The 20198-nt window shown below is 48.2% G+C and overlaps 1 protein-coding gene across 1 annotated transcript in view; it reads right to left on the reverse strand.

The window, feature by feature from the left end:
• Window positions 1-395: 395 nt before the first annotated feature.
• The window catches only part of LOC134354605 (EH domain-containing protein 2-like), a 79526-nt gene continuing 59723 nt past the window's right edge, over window positions 396-20198 (reverse strand). Inside the window, exons 4-5 of the mRNA XM_063063602.1 lie at window positions 9761-9925; window positions 396-6378 (exon numbers count right to left, since the gene is read on the reverse strand). Of these exons, the coding sequence (XP_062919672.1) occupies window positions 5842-6378; window positions 9761-9925 (702 nt within the window). The 3' untranslated portion in view covers window positions 396-5841. The remainder of the gene's footprint in view (window positions 6379-9760; window positions 9926-20198) is intronic.

The raw sequence follows: 20198 nt of genomic DNA on the forward strand, positions 1-20198 counted from the left end.
GGAGGGGGTCCCTGATGATGGATGTTTCTTTCCTGCAACATTGTTGTCTTTACCCTGCATGTACTTGACCATATCCACTACTTTTTGTAGGATTTTCTGTTCAAGGGCATTGGTGTTTCCATACCCAGACGACAATGCAACTACTCAGTATACTCTCCACTACACATCTATAGAAGTTTGTCAAAGTTTTAGATGTCACGCTGAACCTACGTCGACGCCTCAGGAAGCAGGGGTGCTAGCGTGCATTCTTCACAATCGCATTTACGAGCTGGGTCCGGGACAGGTCCTCTGAAATAGCAACACTCAGGAATTTAAAGTTGCTGACCCTCTCAACCTCTGATCCTATTGTACTGTTCTATGTGGAAAAAAAAGTGCGGTGAGCGCAGAGCTGTTGAACAAGGCTTGTTTTATTTCAGAATCCAATTACGTAAGATACATTGTAATAAAACTATAAATCAGATCAGGCAGAATATCCAATGAGTAAAAAATCTTATAACACAAAGACAGAGCGAGTGTTCATCATCCTGTGCACAGAGGGTGAAATGTTGCCATTACTCGGTGAAATATACTTTACTGACTATAAGATAAACTGGACTGTTAAACATTAGCGCTCCCTAACAGTGGGACTACAGCACTGCCGACAGAAGCTCCGAAGACCTCCTCTCCTGGGAGAGGAAGGATCTTCGCCTGGAAGACAGATGAAGTCATGTGGCGAAAGCTGAAGTCTTCTCTCGGCCCAGCACAGAGGACGCCGGTGAGCTGCTTGTCGGCAGCCTACGTCCCGGTAGGGCCGATGGGCCGGGGAAGAGGAAGAATAGTCGGACTGCTTGGCACAACATTTACTATTTACATTTTACTCGTCATTCTCCTTAAATCCTGTGGCTGGCGGCGGGCGGGGGTCCGGAGAAGGGATGCGGAAGATTGGAACATTGGAGCAGTGGGCTGCTGGCCTCTGCTCTTGTTGTTGCAGGAGCGACCCCTCTCTGATGAAGGAGAGAGAGAGCTTGTCTGGGATCCTGGTTTTGGTTTGTGGAGTGTAGTTTTTGGTGAATGAGATCTAGGACTCTTTGGGGGGCTTTTGCTATTGCTTGCATGGAGTGGGGGGGGTCGGTGCTTTTGCTGGGTTCAAGTGGGAGGAGGGGAAGGGGAACTTTGATGCCACTTGTGTGCGGGGAGCGGTCCTTTGGGGTTCTGATGTTTCCGTCATTCATTCTTTGTTTTTTTTTTGTTTCGTGGATGTCTGCGAGGAGTAAGAATTTCAGGGTGCATACTGTATACATTCCCTGAGATTAAACTGAACCATCTGAAACTCCCCACTGAACCGACCTGCTCTCTGGGAGTTCGCAACTCCTGTGCAGGGAGCAGAGATTTAATGTGAGTGCTGGACGAGTGAGGGGCAGGGGAACGGGTGTGTAAGGATTTCCCATTATTCCAGGCAGATCTGGGGCTCACAGACTGAGAAAGTGTTGGAGAAGCCCATTCAATACATTAAAGGAACCCAGGTGGGAAGCTGCTGAGCTGTGGACTACAGGCTTCAAACCAAGAGTTAATTTTTTTGGTTGGCATTGATTTGATGGGCTGAATGGCCTCGATTGTCCTTCAACTTTAGTCAAGTCTGGGAGTAATCACAGTCAAGAGCTAAGACTGCAGAACATTTATTAGGGCTTTTAAAATATTCATTAGTTTGAAAGTTACTAGTAAAATATATTTGGGGAAACAAATGGAAAACAGCATAAAATGACAGCTGTCGTATAATTGGATAACGATGAAGGAAGCTGGTTTTCCAGTTGGCTGTAGAGGAGCCAATGGTAGAAGCCTGGGAGGTGGGGTGGCATGGAGCCTCAGGCAACCAATGGTGGGCCAGTGAGGAAAAGGACAATGGGAGGCTGGTCCATGTGGAGGTGGTGACCCTGATAAATAAGACATAGGAGCAGAATTAGGCCATTCAGCCCATTGAGTCTGCTCTGCCATTCCACCATGGCTGATTTAGTATCTCTCTCAACCCCATTCTCCTACCTTCTCCACGTAACCTTTAACATCCTGACTAATCAAGAATCTATTAACATCTGCTTTAAACATACTCAATGATTTGGCTTCCACAGCCACCTGCGGAATGAATTCCACAGATTCATCACCCTGTAGCAAAAGAAATTCCTCCTCATCTCTGTTCTGAAGGGAAATTCTTGTATTCTCAGGCTGTGCCCTCTGATCCGAGACTCCCTCACTACAGCAAACATCCTCTCCACTTCCACACTATATTCGATAGGTTTCAATGAAATTCCACTGCTTTCTTCTAAACTCCAGCAAATATACGCCCAAACCTATCAAACGCTCTTCATGTGTTAACCTTTTCATTCCCAAGATGACCCTTGTTGGATGTGTCCATTTGCTGCTTACTAGAACATCGATAACTGTGGGGAATTGTACGGCTCAGATCCTGCCCCAGCTGGGAGAACTGGTGGTCCCAGAGATAATAAAAGGGTTTGGGAGAAAGTGGCAGGAGTGAGGAAATGGAAATCACCTCTTCCAATTAAAGACAGGAGGTCCAAAAGCTTAACACTCAAGGCAATGTAAGATTAAGAAGGCATGTGGTGTGTTGGCCTTCATTAGTCGGGGTACTGAATTCAAGAGGTAATGTTGCAACTCTCTAAATCCCTGGTTAGCTCAATACAACTCTAGATAGACCACACTTGGAGCATTGTGTTCAATTCTAGTCGCCCCATTATAGGAAGGATATGGAAGCTTTCGAGAGAGAGTACAGAGAAGATTTACCAGGATGCTGCCTGGATCAGAGAGCATGTCTTATGAGGATAGGTTGAGTGAGCTAGGGCTTTTCCCTTTGGAGTGTAGAAGGCTGAGAGCTGACTCAATAGAGGTGTATGAGGCATGGGTAAAGTGGGTAGCCAGAGACTTTTCCCCAGGGCAGAAATGGCTACTACAAGGGGGGATAATTTGAAGGTGTTTGGAGGAAAGTGTAGGGGGAGTTGTCGGAGGTAGTTTTTTTTTACACAGAGAGTGGTGGGTGTGTGGAACACCCTGCCAGGGGTGGTCGTAGAGGCAGAGACATTAGGGACAGTTAAGAAACTTGTAGCTAGACACATGGATGATAGAAAAATGGAAGGGAAGGGTTAGATTGGCTCTTGGAGTAGCATAAATAGTTGGCACAACATTGTAAGCTAAAGGGCCTGTATTGTGTTGTATTGATCTACGTTCTACAGTATGGTTCTTTAAGGTTATTATAGCTGGGGGCTGGTAATGGGGACCAGCTCTCACTACTTACTAAATGTTCCCAATGGTGTGCACCTCAAATAGCCTCTGACAACCAAGTGCAGCTCCTGGCCTTCAAATGTGGTTTAGCCACTAAGCCCTGCAGAACCATTTCTACTGACAGGAGTAGAGGCAAAGGCGGATTACTGGTGCCTTAAAACCAGTTGCTTTGGACAGATGGGGCTTATCGGTGTCTGCCATTCCTTTGGATTCATCAGCTGCGTGGAGAGGGGGGGCTTGCTGCGTGGGCAACGGCCTGCTATCGTACAGCCCTGGCTTACGTGTTATTTAGACAGCTGGGTCACAACATCCACGGTCGACCCCGACCGACGGAAGGCCTCTGTCCCTCTCTCTATAATCCGTACCAAGCGGTGATGATGTGTGATGTCACACTGGAGAAGCCAATGGTGATGCATTGACTTTGTTCACTGTGAACATCATCTCCACCACGACTCATGGCCGTAGGGTTTATGAAAACAGGTCGGTGTTCCCTCACTCTTCACTACATACTACCCTCGAGGGTAAAGTCCTGATGATCTCAACCAAAACCAGCAGTGGAAATTCTTAAAATCTCTACACTGACAGACGAGCATGCACATGGGCAAGACATGAAATCTCCAACTTCGAACCTTGATATACACGAACATAACGCAGCACTTTAGGCTGGACTGACCTGGAGAGATACATTGGCTGGAGTCAGGGCTTTATGCCTTGGTTCTTGGTAGGGTCACCCATGCCAAACAGGTCAAAGGGTAGAGGTCAGTCAAAGGGTGGTCCACCGGCTCTCTAGTCTCAGGGCTAACAACCTGACTGGCAAAACAGAACTGTTATGGAAACAGCAATGAAGAATCCTTGTGCTTCTGAGTGTGATGGTATTCCTGAGTCTCCAGCCAGGATTTGCATGACTGACAGTAGTGAAAACTGAGAGGAAGCTACTGACATGATGAAGGAAGCCCTGAACACCACCAGAGATGGAGGACCTTCACTGCTGCCCTAAACGTAATGGGCAGTTTAAGTAAGTTAGTGCTAGATGCTTGGGAAAGAATATACTCTTTTCTGCTTACACGGGGTGGGTGGAGAACAGACTGTGAGGATGTCAGGGCAGAACCACAGCCGAGGGTCAAATAAGCCAGGTCTTCAGCTTTGGAGAAAGGAGAGATTGAAGAATTCAAGGCGCAGCAGTGAACTAACAGTGGATATCGGAGAACTCATCAGGTTGGGCAGCATCTGAGGAGGGAGAGGGAATTGACATTTCAGGGTGATGGCCCTTCCTTAGAGAGTTCTGACAGAGGCGGGAACACCAGAGAGCGTAGATGCTGGAACATGGGACAACACACAAAGCCAAGGAAGAATTCAGTGGGTCAAGATGGTCGACATTTTGGGTCAGTCCTGACAAAATAGCTTGACCTTTGACCCGAGATGTCGACTGTCCATTTCCCTCATAGATGTGTGTGTGTGTGTGTGTGTGTGTGTGTGTGTGTGTGTGTGTTACTCTGATAGAGCAGTCACTGGTCTGAAACGTCAACTCTCTTGGTGTTGGACACACACCGTATCAGGAAATGCACAGGAGGCTTGACCCAAACATAGAGCAGTGGACATGATTCAGCGGTGAGCGATCGCTTTAATAATTAACTGCAAAATAACAAAGCCAAAACAAGAGAGAAGGGATACTTAAACACGACGAGGCAACAAGGTAACTGAAGGTTAGGAGTAACTGGTTGAGGCTGGCTGGGTCGATGGGTGGACAAGGACCGTGGATGAGCGCTGTGTTTAATAGGCTGCAGGTGATGGGTTGGGAACGAGTAGCGGGTGACTCCTATTAGCTGGGTGGGGACTGGGAGGTGCCTGTACAGGCCTGATTTGCTGCTTTCTCAATGATTTATGTATCAGTTTCAGGATTTGCAGCAGAATTCTGACTTTGTGTTGATGTTTAACCTTGGCCTCCACTTCAGGCTAAGCCACTGCAGCAGCACTAGATGAGAATTGCTGAGAGCTGGCGTCACACACAACAAGGAACATGATCCCAGTTTGGTGTGGGAGGCCAAGACCCTCTCAGTTACCGGGTTGACGGGAGGTAAACCAATGGACACCTCGGTTTCTAAATTCCCTCGGGGCAACCTCAGTGACTGATCTACACAGCAGAGTCAGGGCTAAGATGGCTTGTGGAAGGCTCTCAGGAACCAGAATCAATTAGAAATGTGCAAAAGAACTTTGGGGCCACAAGTGTATCCGTGATAAAGTGCAGAGGAGCGGCCAAGCAAGATGTGGGAGGGAGCTGTGGAAATGGTCTCTGGGCTGTGGGGGTGAGGGCACCCTTAACCCTTTACCCACCTTACACCAGAGTCTTCGCTTGATGCACGAATGGGGTTTTAAACAACAGTGTGTAGCTTTGCAAAGGGAACCCATGATCCTGGAGACAGTCTGGAATCAACACGGATCCAGAATAAGCCCGAGGATCTGTTTATCAGTCACCTGTTTCCACAAAGGCCAATCACCTTCGCCCTTCCCTCAGCCTGCAGCAACCAGTAATACACTCATCAAGCAGAAGACCCCCAAGTGTTTCCTGTGCAGAGGTTACTCAGCCGATCCCACCTGCCTCCTCTTGGATGGGGGGACCAGGTAACCTGGCAACTCATTGGGCAGCCCGTGGCCGTCCAGCTTGACCTCAATGAGGTGGCTGGCCAAGGCAAACTCCTCGTCATCCAGCATCCCATCCTTATCAACGTCAGAGAGTTTCCAGATCTTGCCGAGGACGGAGTTTGGCAGCTTGGTGGTGATCATCCAGTTCTTGGCCTTCACTCCATTGATCTTCCCGTCGGTGGGCGACAGGTTGTAGAAGATCTCATCATACTTCGGCTTGTCCTTCGTGACGACCCACTCGTCTTCGTCCGTCAACTCGTAGACCCCGTCCCCGATCCCTTCGATGAAGGGTCCGTTGGAGGTCCCGTCAAATGCTCCACCGTGCACCATCTGTTCCGGCATCCCCAGCTCCTCCTGCCTCACCAGAGGCATCAGCTTGGCAATCTCATACGTCATCATGTCATCTAGTGACTCCATCATCTTGGGCTTGAGCGAGGGGAACTTGGTGAAATCATGGACCATCAGCTGCTCCTGTTGGGGAAGACATGTTAGGTCAGATCCAAACTTGACCAGCACCCCAAACCCATTACTACCGAAGAGGAACTGTCACATCAAGAAAGTTTTTACTTCTTGAGTTCCTGCAAGGAAGAGTATCACCCCGCTCTGCTTCATAGAAACCTTCAATGAGCGACGCAAAGACACTGGAGAGCCAGTGGCAAATTCTTGGTCAAAAAAGACCATCTTGAACAGCATCTTGAAGTGAGAAAGAGAGAGGGGTGGAGAGAAATGAGATACAGAGGAATTTCTGTATCTAAAGGGTACTGGGTCTACAGAATCGTCTACACAAGAACAGGCTTCATCGCTGAGCGTTCTGTTTAGAAACTAACGGAAGTTTGACTAGTTTAATCAGATAAAATTACAGCAGGAAAAGGGAAAGGAAGGACGGAGGGACCAACTCTCCTACTCCTGTTCTTTGGATAAGCTGGCTTTCCCGGAAAATAAACAAATAACGATTCTTATAGTCCTATTGGGGAGGGAATTCCAGAGGTCAGTAAAGTTGCTATTTAGGGCCAGTGTTGGGCAATGGCAAACCTTAAGGGTCTTACAGAGGGTGCAGAGGAGATTTGCCAGGAAAATGCCTGGTTTACAGAGCATGTCTCGTGAGGGTAGGTTGGGTGAGCTGGGGCTCTTCTCTTTGGAGCGAAGGAGGATGAGAGGTGACTCGATCAAGGCGTACAAGATGGTACGAGGCAGATAGAGTGGACAGCCAGAGACTTTTCCCCAGGGTGGAAATGGCTAATATAAGGGGGCATAACATTATTTATTTATTGAGATGTAGTGCAGAATAGGCACCTCAGGCCACCCACGCCGTGCCCAGTGATCCCCCACTGAACCCCAGCCTAATCACGGGCCAATTGACGATGACCAGTTAACCTCCTAACACAGGGAAAATGGACAAACTCTTTATAGGCCTGGGCAGGAATTGAACCTGGGTCACTGGTACTGTAAAGTGTTGTGCTAACGTGCCACCCCAAAGCCGTTGTCTGGGATGGGAAGGGGTTCTGTGGAGAGACTGAAGAAGCTGGGGTTGTTCTTCTCAGAGGAGGGATGGGTATTTATTTATTTATTAGAGACAAAGCACAAAACAGGCCCTTCCATCCCAATGAACTGCACCACCCAGCAATCCCCCAATTTAATCCTGACCTAATCACGGGACAACTTACAATGACCAGTTAACCTACTAACCGTCATGTCTTTGGACTGTGGGAGGAAACCAGAGCACCCGGAGGAAACCCACGCGTTCTGCAGTTTGTTCATTCTGCGCTGTGTCGTATGATTTGGGCGATCATGGTCTTATCCATGACCATGATTGCTCTTGGCAAATTTTCCTATAGAACTTGTTTGCCATTGCCTTCTTCTGGGCAGTGTCTTTACAAGACCGGTGACCCCAGCCACTATCAATACCCTTCATAGGTTGTCTGTCTCGTCAGTGGTTGCATAACCAGGACGTGATATGCACCAGCAGCTCATACCAGCATCCACCACCTCCGACCATGTCTTCACGTGATCGGGGCGGCGAGGAGAGGAGGGGGGACTAAGCAGGTACTACACCTTGCCCAAGGGTGACCTGCAGGCTAGAGGAGGGAAGGAGCACCTTACACCTCCTTTGGTAGCTACGTATCTCCACCCCACCACCTGCTGCTCTATAGAGGCGGACAAAATCATAGAAATTAAGAAGCTGCTAGGGTCAGTAATTAGAGGGCATGGACTGAGTTGGAGGAAGGAGACTATCACATTCATCCTGTGGGTTGCTGGCATCTGGGGCAGACTGGGATGGACAGTGGACACAGACTCAACAGGAACTTTCAGAGGCAAGGTGGCGATCACTGGGGGAAGAGACTGGAGATGCAACAAAAACAATTGGCCGGAAGAACTCGGGGGTGGGGGGGGTCAAGCAGCAACTGTGGGAGAAAAGGAATTGTCAATGTTTCCAGTCAAAACCTTTGCCCAAAATGACATTCCCTGTCCTACCAAAGATGCTGCTCGAGCTACTGAGATCTCCCAGCAAGTCGCTTGTTGCTGGGAGAAGGAGTGGGGAGAGGGCCAGGTGGATGTACTGGGATGAAATCATCTCCACCACCATTGAACCTTTACCCAGACCTCAGCAATAATCTGTATAGCGGAGTTGAGGCTGTCTGTCACCCTTCCCCAGCACCAACATCCCACTGCTGCTTGAAGGGAAGTCGGTGTGGAATGTGCAAAGAATGTGTTCGAAAGGGCAGTAGAGAAATGCCAAAATGGGCGCAATAGGTTATGAACCTGTGGGCAAAGAGCAGGGGCTCTGGGACAAATTTGACACTAATGGACCAGCACAAGCACGATGGCCCAAATGGCCTCAGTGTTCCATGTACGATTTGATGTTGCTGTGAATTGTCTGCAGACATTTCACGTGGCACGGTAGCTTAGGGGTTAGTGCATTGCTTTAGAATGCCAGTGGTCCACCGATCAGGACTCAAATCCTGTCGATGTCTATAAGGGGTTGGTACGTTCTCCGCGTGACCGTGTCGGGTTTCCTCCGGGTGCTCCGGTTTCCTCCCACATTCCAAGGGCGTATGGGTTAGGGTTTGTTACGTGTGCGTGGAACCGAGTAGTATAGTTAAACGTTTTGACTGAGTGATGGTAGTAACGGTACACATCGGGCACCTTACAGTGTGGGAGCAATGAACTGGGCCCGCCGACACTAGGAAACCTGCACAGAGAAGAGAGTGACAGCCCTCCGCACGTAGGAGGCCCAGTCGATTCGCTGTATGGACAACCGGCCGCACGTATTCTCACCATCGATCCGACACAGTTCAGCGGTAGTGAGGTGTGGGCTTGCCCCCAGCAAATCCTCGGGCTGTGTTGGTCAAATGCACAAGCTACGCATTTCACTGTACGTTTCGATGTACGTGTGACGTAAAGCTGAGCTCTGGTGTGGTGCCTCCAAGAGGACCAGGGGATCACAACCTTGTCTTAGGGTTTGGGAGCCATGTTGGCTGGAGTAAGGGCTTTATGCTTTGGCTCTTGGTAGGGTCACCCATGCCAAACAGGTCAAAGGGTAGAGACCAGACCAAGAGCGGTCCAGCTGGTCCTCCAGGTTTGGAGGTTCAGCTCAGGGCGAACAACCCTGGCTGGTAAAACAAAACTGTTGCAAAAACAGCAATGAAGAATCCTTCTACATCTGAGTGTGATGGTATTCGTGAGCATGCAGCTGAGACTTGTGTGACTGACAGTAGTGAAAACTGAGAGGAAGCTACTGACACGATGAAGGAAGCCCTGAACACCGCCAGAGACAGAGGACCTTCATTACTGCCCTAAATGCCAGTGGCGTAACGGGCAGTAGGTAGGTTTGGTGTGGCCGAATTGCACTCACCTGCATTTTTGTGCAGTCTGGAAAGTCTCCTGGAGAGATGTGATGCTCCAACTGGATCTTGGCGAATATATGCCCCAGTTTCGAAATCAACTGCTTCTTCTTATTTTCCTTCCCGAACACAGACGGCATCTCCTTCTTCAGGTAGCTCATGATATAGGCATGGACCTGCGGGCAGAGAGAGAGAGAGGCTGAACGCACTGCTGCCCAACAGCTCTTGACACACATCACCCTGGTCAGTCGTACCTGAGAGGCTACCCCCACAAATAATAACAAACATAATGTACTGGTCCGAAGTGGAGACTGCCTCACACACGACGTAGGACAGATGGGGAGAAAACTACCCACGAGACTACGTGAATATCAGCTAGCCATAGGAAGACCCGGTCCTCTGTCACTCATCTCAGCACATGAAGCCCCAGAAGGTCACAAGTTCATCTGGGAAACTATAAAGATCCTGGCTGAAGCACAAAGAAAGAAATCAAGAGAATCCTTAGAAGCTTGGTTCTCAGCGGTAGACTATTAACAAGCGTATTGAATGGACGCAATTTACAAACCGATGTGTCTGCGGGAGCAAGACCGAGGGGTGAGCAGCGGACACCCGATGAACCGACACTCACAATGACCGATAACCAGAGGTACGGGCCAGTGGAGAAAGACGTAGGGTCAAAGGGGGTACATGCAGACTTCACAAGGACAGTGCGAGAACTAAGGATCGAACCTGCGCCCTGAGAGACGGCAGCTCCACGGTCTGCACAGCCGGATGAGCTGGGTCCGTTCCAGAAGAGCGGAGAAGGTTAAGAAGATAATGTCCAAACTCACAAAGTTTCTGTTACTGCAAAATGTGTTATGAATCTTCAAGGATCAACTTTATTTGCCAGATATAGTTACATGAATTAGGTGGCGGGGAGGAAATAGGTCTCTGCCAAAGGAGGTAGAAGGTGCTTCTTCCCTCCACTAGTCAGCAGATCACTGTTGGGCAGGGTGTAGCACCAGTTTAGCCCCCCTGCCACACCCTCCCCATCAGGGTCATGTGAAGCCATGGGATGGTCATATGAGCAGCTGGTGCAGATCACAAGTCCGGTTATGTGACCACTGACACCAGGCAGACAATCTCTGAAGAGTATTGATAATGGCTGGGGTCACCCACCTTGTAAAGACACTGCCCAGAAGGCGGCAATGGCAAACCACTTTTGTGGAAAAATATGCCAAGAACAATCATGGTCATGGAAAGACCATGATCGCCCACATCATACAACATGGCGCATAATGATGGTGATGATTAGAGTTGCTGTTGTGTGTTAGAACATAGAAAATTACAGCACAGTACAGGCCCTTCGGCCCACAATGTTGTGCTGACCTTTTAACCTACTCTAAAATCAATTTAACCCTTCCCTCCCACATATCTCTCCAGTTTCACTGGTGTGACATGCAACAAAAACATTAAACAATTGTAGAGAATAAAAAATTAGATTAAGAAGACATAGTTAGAAGTGTAGATATGGAATAAAATCTGCATAAATATATAATTACCAGCATGTATTTACAATGTAAACAACATTATAAGAAGTGGTTTAAAGTATCTGCAGAGCAGTGACTAGAATGGTTGATCAGATTAACTGCTGGGGGTGGGGGGGGGAAGGAAATGTTTAAGATGGCTTGAAGATTTTGTTTTAATAGCCCTATAGCATTTTCCAGAAGGGAGCTTTTGGATGAGACAGTTTGCTGGGCAGGTCAAAAGGCAAAGCTAGTGTCTTTGGAGATATTGTAAGAGCTGGCATAGATGGCGAGCAGAGTGATCTCCTGGGTCATGAGACACTGTGGCCAAGAACAATCGTAGTCATGGATTGAGCATTCTAACTGATGGCATCACTGTCTGGTACGGGGGAGCGGGGCAGGGCACAGGATCGGAAAAAGCTGCTGCAGCAAGTTGTAAACTCAGTCAGCTCCATCATGGGCCCCAGCATCGAGGACACCTTCAAAAGCTGAAGCCTCAAAAGGGCGGTATCCATCGCTGAGGACCCCCATCACCCAGGACATGCCCCCTTCTCACTGTTACCATCAGGGGGGAAGTACAGGAGCCTGAAGGCACACACGCAATGATTCAGGAACAGCTTCTTCCCCTCCGCCATCTGATTTCTGAATGGACACTGAACCCATGAACACAACCTTGTCAACGTAAACGTGAGGAATTCTGCAGATGCTGGAAATTCAAGCAACACACATCAAAGTTGCTGGTGAACGCAGCAGGCCAGGCAGCATCTCTAGGAAGAGGTACAGTCAACTGTAACACTATCTTGTATTGTTTTCCTTTTTCTCTCCTCTCTTTTTGCACTAATTCACTTAATTTTTATATATACTTCTTACTGTAATTTATAGTTTTATTTATATATATAAAACATCAATTAGCAGCAGGTGGAGGGGAATGGGAGCAGCCTGATGCAGAGGGAGAATTACCAGCCCGTGCCAAGCGATGAATCACCTTCGTTGCTGTAAAGACATCAAGAATTTAACAAAATCGAGGCATGGTGCAATCTTCTCCAGCTGGCAGCAGGAAGATCCACATACACATCCAGTTCTGGTGAGTTTGAGCAGCAAGGTAACAAAAGCCAAGTGGTATCAATCAGCACAGGAGCTACGGTTTCAGGAGCTTCCAGGAGGCATCCGCTCTTGACAGCAGCAGAGGCATAGCATCAGCCTGAGCCAGGGGCCAGGGATGGCTTCAAAGTACCCTCAATCTATGACAGGGGAACTCCCATTTCCTGGCCATATTTTAAATTTCTGGAGCTTTAAGAAAAAACAATGGCTGCAGGATTCTGGGGAAATAGTCTCTCTCTCTCTCTCCCTTATCCCTCTTGTTCTCTCTTTTACACTCTTCTCTTTTCAGTCCCACACCTTTCTTCCTCCCTCATGCTTGCCCTGCTGCTTCCCCATTCCTTTTCCCCACCCAGTCCCTTCAGTCTCTTCGGCTAGAAGATGGCACCTCTGACAGTGTGACCTTCCCTCAGTACCACTCCTCCCACAGTGTGACCCTCCCTCAGTACCACCCCTCCCACAGTGTGACCCTCCCTCACTGCCACCCCTCCCACAGTGTGACCCTCACTATCACCCTCCCAAAGTGTGACTCTCCCCCAGTCCCGCCCCTCCCACAGTGTGATCCTCCCTCACTACCACCCCTCCCACAGTGTGACCCTCCCTCAGTACCACCCCTCCCACAGTGTGTCCCTCCCTCACTACCACCCCTCCCACAGTGTGTCCCTCCCTCACTACCACCCCTCCCACAGTGTGACCCTCCCTCAGTAACACCCCTCCCACAGTGTGACTCTCCTTCAGTACCTCCCCTCCCACAGTGTGACCCTCTCTCACTACCACCCCCCCACAGTGTGACCCTCTCTCAGTACCACCCCTCCCACAGTATGACCCTCCCTCAGCACCACCCCTCCCACAGTGTGACCCTCCCTCAGTACCACCCCTCCCACAGTATGACCCTCCCTCAGCACCACCCCTCCCACAGTGTGACCCTCCCTCAGTACCACCCCTCCCACAGTATGACCCTCCCTCAGCACCACCCCTCCCACAGTGTGACCCTCCCTCAGTACCACCCCTCCCACAGTATGACCCTCCCTCAGTACCACCCCTCCCACAGTGTGACTCTCCCTCAGAACAACCCCTCCCACAGTGTGACTCTCCCTCAGTACTGTCCCTCCCACAGTATGACCCTCCCTCACTGCCACCCCTCCCACAGTGTGACTCTCCCTCAGAACTGCTCTGGAATTCCAGATTGGTTTTTTTACAGTGGTCTGTGATTAATGTTTGAACTACTGTTCTTCAGATCAAAGGCTGTGCCTGGCACCGCCTGATCTTGTCCCCACCCCTGGCTCAGATTGATTTGTTGTTTACAGGCATTTCACCAGGAAAGCATGAACATGTTTGTGATGTGTGAGTGCCTGTGAGATAATGCAGTCTTCTAAAAAGGATGTCCAAACTTGCCTTGGATTACATTCCTGGCAGCTGGACAAAAATGTGGGAGATCTGCCGATCTGTGAAAGCTGCAGCTGGATTAAAGCCCCAGGAGCAAACAGCTCACTGCTGTTTGCAAACTGTTTTCCCTTTTCCATGAAGTCTCTGAGGTGAGGAAGGAGATGATTTAGACCGAGCCCTGGGTCACCCACACCAGGAGTGGTCCAGGAAAACCCACCTCAAAGAGGAGCCAGCAGCCTCAGGTAGGGTGCTGGGCCCAGCATGAATGTTCAATTATGAAGAACGCACAGCAATGCCTCTGCTTCCTTAGGTGTTTGTGAATATCCAGCATGACATCGAAAACTTTGACAAACTTCTATAGATGTGTAGTCGACAGTATATTGACTGGCTGCATCATAGCCTGGTATAGAAACACCAATGCCTTGAATGGAAAATCCTACAAAAAGTAGATTTGTCCCAGTCCATCACAGGTAAAGCTCTCCGTACCTTTGAGCGCATCTACGTGAAACGCTGTCATAGGAAGCACCCATCATCAGGAATCCCCACCACCCAGGCCGTGCTCTCCTCTCACTGCTGCCATCAGGTAGAAGGTATAAGAGCCTTAGGACTCACATCACCAGGTTCAGGAACAGTTGGTTCTTGAAGCAAAGGAGATAACTTCACTCAAATTCACTTGCCCCATCATTGAAATGTTTCCATAACAATGGACTCACTTTCAAGGCCTCTTCATCTCATATTCTCGATATTTATTGTTGATTTATTTATTATTATTATTTCTTTGTTCTTGTATTTGCACGATTTGTTGTTTTTTTCACACTGGTTGCACGCTCCAACTGGTGCAGTCTTCCATTGGTTTTGTTATGGTAATTATTCTACGGATTTATTGAGTTTGCCCACAAGAAAATGAATCTCGGGGTTGTATGTGATGACAGATGGGTACTTCGATAATAAGTTTACTCTGAACTATGGATTTATCTATTTATTTAGCGATACAGGCCCTCCCAGTCCAATGACCCGCACTGCCCAGCAGCCCACCTATTTAACCCTGGCCTGACCACAAGACAATTCACAATGGCCAGTTGACCCACTCTCCCGCACATCTTTGGACTATGGGAGGAAACTCGAGTAGCCACATGGTTCACGTGGAGAACCTGTGGGTTCAGTCCCGTGGGCCAGTGGGTGGTGTTCACACCCCTTAGCGGGGGCTAGACTCATAGAGCACTAACACCAAGGGCTCAAATCCAATTCTGTGAAATGGGGTCAATTTACATATCTCGTTGTTAGATAGACGTCACAGACATGATGGGCCAAATGGTCTGTTTTGTGCTGTATATAATTCGAACATATAACACAGACCAGTACAGTGCAGGAACAGGCCCCTTGACCCACAATGTTCTGCCAAACCGGCTAAAAATCAAATCAAAAACACTAATCCCTCCTACCTTCACCATGTCCATATCCCCACATCTTCCTCACATCCATGTGCCTATCCAAATATCTCTTAAAAGCCTCTAACATACTTGCCTCTACCACCATATCAGTCAGCACATTCCAGGCATCCCCCACCCTCTCAGTAAAAAACTTAACCCTCATATCCCCCCTTAATATATCCCTCTCAATTTCAATGCATGCCTACCCTGAGATTCTAGGGTCTAGCTATGCAAACAGGGTGTTGCCTTTCCAACAACAGAGACCAGGCCTCAACAAGTTCCCCAGGAGCAGGATGTGATCAAAGACCCCTCACCATCCAGGCCATGCTCTCCATGCAAGTTCTCACGGAGAGGAAATTGCCTCTACTAAAACGAAACATGTTCCCCCGTAGCAGGATGAGATCAAAGAACCTCACCATCCAAGCCCTATTCAAACTGCTACCATCAGGCAGGAGGTACAGGAGCCTCAGGTCCACACCACCAGGTTCAGGAACAGTTATTACCCCACAACCATCAGGCTCCTGAACCAGTGTGGATAACTTCACTCACCACAATGAGCCTCAGGTCCCACACCACCAGGTTCAGGAACAGTTATTACCCCACAACCATCAGGCTCCTGAACCAGTGTGGATAACTTCACTCACCACAATGAGCCTCAGGTCCCACACCACCAGGTTCAGGAACAGTTATTACCCCACAACCATCAGGCTCCTGAACCAGTGTGGATAACTTCACTCACCTCAATACTGAACTGATTCCACAACCTACAGATTCACTTTCAAGGACTCCACAACTCTTGTTCTCAATATTATTTTTTTATATCACTTGAACTATTTATCTCCTGTGGTGTAGCGGTGTCCAAGGAGAGGTAGCACCTCTGGTGAAGGATCTAGTCATGTCCATTCTGGGCAGTTCACTCACCTTCAGTCCCCACCAGACACTCATCTCTTACCTGTGGCCCCAAGTAGCTGTTCTCATGTGACAATGGCCACATCCCGGTACACTGCTACGACAGGCGGGCTAAACCAGGTGAGGGTAGACGGTGGGCCCCATACCATGGTGAGATAGGGACATGCCTGACCCAGCGTTTGAAGCCAGCTCCGGCAGACTGGGTGGATGAGATCGACAGTGTGATCCGACGGCCAGGAAGGTGGTACTGTAATGCTCCGTGGAGAGCGAAGGGCACGACAAGACACAGAAGACGTCACCATCATCCACTGCAACCAGGGAAGACCCCAGTTTGTGACGCTTGTATGTACAACTGGACCCGGGCGTCTGAGGTCAAGAGAGTGGAACTGCCCCAATACAACAGTTTTTCCACTTTCAAAACTCCACCGCACAGGTTTTTTGTCATCGTCAGACACGGTGGACAACCAACATAAATCTCCTTTTGCACATCAGTTGTTTGCCCAAAACTTATTGTTGAAATTTTTTATAAATTCCATTGACTTTCCTTATTTTCCTGTAAATGCCTGCAAGAAAATGAATCTCAGGGTGGCACACGGTGACATAAATGTACTTAGATAATAAATCTACTTTGATTTGGATTTTGGTTGATCTGTAGGATTCTCACCTCTGCATGGCTATCATCACAATCTCTGTGTTCACTCAAACAGAGATTGGTATTAAAATTGGGTTCTTATCGTCACGAAGAGTCATAGAATCACAGAGAAGCACAGGGCAAAACCAGGCCCTTTAGCCCATCAAGTCCATGCCAAACTATTTAAGCTACCTACTGCCATCGATCTACACTGGGCTTCCATATAACTACTATCCATGTACCTACCCAAACTTCTCTTAAATGTTGAAATCGAGCTCACATGTACCACTTAACACTGGGAGCTCCTCCCACACCCTCACCAACCTCTGAGTGAAAACATTCCCCCTCATGTTCCCCTTAAACTTTTCACCTTTCACCCCTAACCCATGACCTCTAGTTGTCATCTCTCCCAACCTCAGTGAATTGAACTAATTTTATTACTTACATCCTTCATATACATGAAGGGAAAAAAATCTTTATGTTACGTCTCCAACTAAATGTACAATTTATAGTAATTTATAATAAAAGTATATACAACATTATAGTCAATATAACAGAGGTGCAATTGTATCAATGTGAATTAATCAGTCTGATGGCCTGGTGGAAGAAGCTGTCCCAGAGCCTGTTGGTCCTGACTTTTATGCTGCGGTATCATTTCCCAGATGGTAGCAGATAGAAGATTTTGTGGTTGGAGTGACTCGAGTCCCCAATGATCTTTCAGGCCCTTTTTACACACCTGTCTTTGTAGATGTCCTGAATAGTGAGAAGTTCACGTCTACAGATGTGCTGGGCTGTCCGCACCACTCTCTGCAGAGTCCTGCGATTGAGGGAAGTACAGTTCCCATACCAGGCAGTGATGCAGCCAGTCAGGATGCTCTCAATCGTGCCCCTATAGAAAGTTCTTAAAATCTGGGGGCCCATACCAAACTTCCTCAACCATCTGAGGTGAAAGAGGCGCTGTTGTGCCTTTTTCACCACACAGCTGCTGTGTACAGCCCACGTGAGACCCTCGGTGATGTTTATGCTGAGGAATTTAAAGCTGTTCACTCTCTCAACCCCAGATCCACTGATGTCAGTAGGGGTCAGCCTGCCTCCATTCCTCCTGTAGTCCACAACCAGCTCCTTTATTTCTGTAACAGCAGTGGAAATAGCCTGCTTGCATTTACCCGATCTACACCCTTCATAATGTTGTATACTTCCATCAAATCTACGTGGCAAGAAATAAAGTTCTAAACTATTCAATCTTTCCTTATAACTCATGTACCAAGATACAGTGAAAAAGTATAGGCCTGCAAGAAAATTCATCTCAGGTTTGTATATGGTGACACAAATGTGCTCCGATAATAAATTTACTTTGATCTTTCACTTTTTGACTTTATGATAATGCACAATCTGTCCTTTGTTTTAACAGCCACCAGGCTCTGTGATCTTTTGGCAGGCAGTGCAATGAAGGAAGGTAATCTGGTAAAATAATTGCAAGGTTAAGTTCCAGATGAGGAGTTTCCTGGACCCCAGATAACAATTTAACCAAGCGCTCCCTGCGGACGATTCTCGCAGGATGCCAGCGCAAAGGGAGAAAGGGAAGGGAAGATACAATTGTTTCCAGTCACCATCAGGGAGAACGGCTTCAGTGTAAACTACATCCTCCTCTCACAGCCCGGAGACTGCAGTCCATGAATAGAATGGAGGGTGGGGTCCCAGTTATATCAGGGAAAAAACAACTTCACTAGTTATATTCACAGATGCTGCATTCTGATTTGAAAGCTGGAGAGAGAGAGAGAGAGAGAGAGAGAGAGAGAGAGAGAGAGAGAGAGAGAGAGAGAAGAGAGAGAGAGAGAGAGAGAGAGAGAGGGAGAGAGGAGAGAGAGAGAGAGGAGAGAGAGAGACAGAGAGAGAGAGAGGGAGAGAGGGAGAGAGAGAGAGGGGGGAGAGAGAGAGGGGGGAGAGAGAGAGATGGGAGAGGGAGAGAGAGAGAGACAGAGAGAGAGAGGGAGAGAGGAGAGAGAGAGACAGAGAGAGAGAGGGAGAGAGGGAGAGAGAGAGAGGGGGGAGAGAGAGAGAGGGGAGAGGGAGGGAGAGAGAGAGAGAGAGAGAGAGAGAGGGAGAGAGAGAGAGACACCTAGCAATACACTTGGTGAGTCTCCCAACCTTTATAAAGACAGGGATTGGCTTTGTTTGTCGCATTCCATGGGGTTTCTTGTATTGTGGATGTCTGTGAAGAGTATGAATTTCAGGTTGTGTACTGTATACAGTCTCCGCTATTAAATGAACTTTTGAAACTTGGTACATCAAAGCATACAGTGAAACCCGTCGTTTTGAGTCAAATCTAATCAGTGGGAATTGTGCCGGGCAGCCCACAGGTGTTGCACATTTCTGTTGCCAACGTAGCACGGCAACAACTCACTAATCCTAACCCTTACAGCACGCCAATAACTCACTAATCCTAACCCTTACAGCACGCCAATAACTCACTAATCCTAACCCTTACAGCATGCCAACAACTCATTAATCCTAACCCTTACAGCACGCCAACTCCTCACTAATCCTAACCCTTACAGCACGCCAACAACTCACTAATCCTAATGCTTACAGCACACCAACTCCTCACTAATCCTAACCCTTACAGCACGCCAACAACTCACTAATCCTAACCCTTACAGCACGCCAACAACTCACTAATCCTAACCCTTACAGCACACCAACAACTCACTAATCCTAACCCTTACAGCACGCCAACAACTCACTAATCCTAACCCTTACAGAACGCCAACAACTCACTAATCCTAACCCTTACAGCATGCCAATAAATCACTAATCCTAACCCTTACAGCACGCCAACAACTCATTAATCCTAACCCTTACAGCACGCCAACTCCTCACTAATCCTAACCCTTACAGCACGCCAACAACTCACTAATCCTAATGCTTACAGCACACCAACTCCTCACTAATCCTAACCCTTACAGCACGCCAACAACTCACTAATCCTAACCCTTACAGCACGCCAACAACTCACTAATCCTAACCCTTACAGCACACCAACAACTCACTAATCCTAACCCTTACAGCACGCCAACAACTCACTAATCCTAACCCTTACAGAACGCCAACAACTCACTAATCCTAACCCTTACAGCATGCCAATAAATCACTAATCCTAACCCTTACAGCACGCCAACAACTCATTAATCCTAACCCTTACAGCACGCCAACTCCTCACTAATCCTAACCCTTACAGCACACCAACAACTCACTAATCCTAACCCTTACAGCACGCCAATTCACTAATCCTAACCCTTACAGCACACCAACAACTCACTAATCCTAACCCTTACAGCATGCCAACTCACTAATCCTAACCCTTACAGCACGCCAAGAACTCATTAATCCTAACCCTTACAGCACGCCAAGAACTCATTAATCCTAACCCTTACGGCACGCCAACAACTCACTAATCCTAACCCTTACAGCACGCCAACAACTCACTAAT

The sequence above is a fragment of the Mobula hypostoma genome, chromosome 12 (assembly GCF_963921235.1).
Source record: "Mobula hypostoma chromosome 12, sMobHyp1.1, whole genome shotgun sequence".
NCBI classification, from domain to species: Eukaryota; Metazoa; Chordata; class Chondrichthyes; order Myliobatiformes; family Myliobatidae; genus Mobula; species Mobula hypostoma.